At 55.9% G+C, this 3327-nt stretch overlaps 1 protein-coding gene across 1 annotated transcript; it reads right to left on the reverse strand.

The window, feature by feature from the left end:
* Positions 1-7: 7 nt before the first annotated feature.
* Positions 8-2999, reverse strand: PSMA5 (proteasome (prosome, macropain) subunit, alpha type, 5; the record flags this gene model as incomplete). The annotated part of the gene is made up of 5 exons (XM_008941414.1): positions 2877-2999; positions 1949-2016; positions 1131-1238; positions 981-1039; positions 8-143 (listed from the first exon to the last, which is right to left on the reverse strand). Coding segments are annotated over exons 1-5 (420 nt in total), but the record flags the coding sequence as incomplete, so codon positions are not given.
* Positions 3000-3327: the final 328 nt, after the last annotated feature.

Consider the following 3327-nt stretch of genomic DNA (forward strand, 5'->3'; position numbering starts at 1 on the left):
GTTGGACTCCAGGATCTGAAAGGCCTCCTCCAGCCCTCACCTTGTGGTACACCTCCTGCAGGGAGCTCTGGGCCCCCTCCGAGGCGGAGCCGATCGCTCTGGCGTCGCACTGGACAAACGTCCCCGAGGGGTCCATGTGAAACCTGCAGGGACACGGGTGAGAACATCAGCAGCTCTCCCACCAGACCCACGGTGCTCCCCAGGGGGAACACAGGCTCCTCTGGAGCAGCAGCTTGTCTACAGACACAGGGAATCGCTCGGGGAAGCCCCTCCCCATGTCCAGCCTCTCCTCTGGGGTCTCACCCTGGCACACAAAGCAGGAGCCCAAGGTTTGAGGAGTGTCAGAGTCACCAGCAGACCCACACCAGGCTGCTGAGCTGGGAGGAGAGCTGCACAACGTCCTCCATACTCACAGCAGAGTCATTTGCCTTTTTATTTTCCTTCTTATCTTGCTGGTTTCTATTTTGTGTTTTGTTTTGTTGGTTTTTTTTTAACAAAACCAGCAAGTTTTCACTACTGCTCCTGGGAGGGAGCCCCTGGGGAGACCTTCCTGGGAGGTCTCAGCAGTGGCGGAGCGTTTGAAGCACAGAGTTCAGGTTTCAAGTGCTCCACCCCCTCCCCAAGGAATGTTACAGCAGGCTCCTGGTATTATGTTACCGGTGGCTCTGCTAGTCCTTTAGGGAAAGGTAAGAATAAGCTCAGGACGAGGAGAGCTTTAACACCTCCCTTCTGCCCAGGAAAACAGGAAAGAAACCCAAGAATTTGGTGAAGTCACTTTGTTTTCTTCAATCCCAAAGGGTGCTCAGGTTGCTGTAAGCTGTGCTTGGAAGGGCAGGGTTTAAAAGCATTAACAGGTATATAATGGGATAAACCTCAAGTGTTTGGCTTAAGTAAAATCCCAGAATCAAGTCATTAAAACATCCTGGGAAGTTTCAGCTGAGGTTTGGTCTTTTCCCCTGGATGCAAAGGGCTGAACTTACAGCTGGGGTCCCTTCTCATCGACTCCTCCGAAAAGCAGCGCGACGCCGAAGGGGCGAGACTGCAACAGAAAGGAGAGGGTGGGTCAGAGAAGGCCAAGGGCAAAGAGCCACCACCAGCCCCTCCCTGGTCCACCCCCCCCAGCTCCACACCATGGCCCCAGGGTCTGCGTCCTCCTCCCCGAACTGCAGGGCCAGGTTGGACACGGCCTGTGTCACGCTCTCCACCGTCATGTTCTCGTTGTAGGTGAACCAGTGGTTCTGCAGGGAAAAGAAGATTCAAATGATCACCTTGCTCCCAAAATACAACAAGCCTGGATCATTCAGAAGGAGCCACGAAGACAAATGCTCTCCTCTGGGGCACAGCCTGCTCAGCTGCAAGAGGGAAGCACCAGGAAGAGAGTGGGAAGGGCAGAACAAGCTGGGAAGTTTGGGCAGGGATTCCCAAAAAAAAAATCCTTGGGATGGCAACAGGGAAAACAGAAGGCCAGAGGACTTGATTCCAGTATCTGTTTGAAGTGATGGAGTTACCTGGGCCTCCACAGGCAGGAGGAGAGAGGATGTGCAGGAAAAACCTCACAGGAAAAGTCTTTATTGTATCTGGGATGTCCGAGTACCTCAGGCCCCGAGTAAATTTAAGGAGTCAAAAATAAAACCAATATACCCAGTCTTTCATTGAAACAAAGTGGGACACACAGCCCAGCACACTCCCTACAGCTCATCCACCAGTGCTAAGACCACTGGAGAACTTGCCAGAAGATTCCCACCCAACAGGGAATAACAAAGAGGGGAAAAAACACAGGGGAGGCTCAGCCTGTTTCTTCTGCAAAAACCCCGTGAGAGACAACGCTCCCCAGCAGCCTCCTGCCTGCACCAGCTCCTCTCCTGGTACAACCCTCCCGTGCCAGGGGCTCCCGAGGTGGCCCTGAGCCCGGTGCTGTTGTGGCAAGATGAGGAACCTCCAGTCTCACCTGGGTCTCCACTCTGGCTTTGTCGATGAGAGTCTTCGCGTCGGCTATGAGGCCGCTCATGGCACACCCTGCAGTCAGAGAGGGGAGACCACGTGTCATTTCTGCCCTTCTTTGCTTTGCCCCTCCCCCCCGGGCTCCCCAAAACCCACAGTGAAATGCTGTGGGGTGTGATGGGTCCCCCACCACCCCGGGAGCACCCCACAGGGTCAGGATGGGGATGGATCTGCCCGAGAGGAGGGATGGACACCCCGCCGGAGGGGGGTGTGGAGCTGAGCTCTCCCAGCCACACCTCAGATGTGGGCTGGTTGAAGGAGCCACGTTTGGGGCCTTGAGAGAACCAAACTGGCTCATTCCAGTTCCATCCCATCCTGTGGGCAGGATGCAGCAGGAGCCTCTGGCACAGATCCCACTCCAGAAAGAGCAGGGCTGGATCACATGGGAGGGGGACATGAGACTCCTCCTGGAGCTCCTTCCATCACCCGTGGAATCGGCACCCTGGGGGTTTTGGAGGTCTCCTGGTTTTTGAGGTGACATATTTGGTAACGAGCCCATCATGGGCCCCTTGGGGTGCTGGAGCAGGGCTCCATCTGCCATTAGTCCTCTGGGAGAAGCTGGCCTGGGGTCAAGCTTTCCACAGCAATTCCCTGTCCTCCCTAGAGCTAAATTTGGGATGAGCTTTCAGAAGGGAGGTCACTGAGGCACTGGATGGGTGCTTCAGCTGCCTCTTCCTGCTCCTGCAGCTATGTCCTGCTGGCCTGGAGCCTGGAAAACCAGCAACCAGGAGGTGGTGTTCACTGGGAGGGATGAGCATCCCCACTCAGCGTGAGCCCTGAAACGCCACTTCTAACACCTCCCAGGGGCTCCAGTCTTAAATCTACCCCAAACCTGAGGGGTGCTCGCAGGGCAGAGCTCCAGACCTTCTCCTTACCAATGTGGGAATCGATTTCGACGATCTTCTCGATGCTGCTGGGCTCCATGAGGGGGGAGGTGATCCTCTTCTCCACGGCCAGGCAGACGCCCTCCGACGTCTGGATCCCGATGGCCGTGGAGCCCAGCTGGGAACCACAGCACAGTTAGCACCATGGCACCATCCCCACCCCATCCCCTCCACCCCATCCCCACCCTCCAGCTCAAGGCAAATTTGGGCTCCTATTCATGCCAGCGACATCACCCCCATGAGAAGCCAACACCAGGCCCCGTTTGCTCAACCCATTCTAAAGGTTGTGGCTCGAATTAGGGGAGTGGGAAGGTTCAAGCTGTGCTCCCCCCCAGCTGACTGCTGCAAACTGTCCATCTCCTTCCCAAACAACAGCAGTTTCTACAGCTTAAAGCCTCGGGACTGTCAGAGGCCTTGGGAGTCTTCCCCCAATTAAAGTTTG

Source organism: Merops nubicus, unplaced genomic scaffold (genome assembly GCF_000691845.1).
Source record: "Merops nubicus isolate BGI_N331 unplaced genomic scaffold, ASM69184v1 scaffold25815, whole genome shotgun sequence".
Lineage (NCBI taxonomy): Eukaryota > Metazoa > Chordata > Aves > Coraciiformes > Meropidae > Merops > Merops nubicus.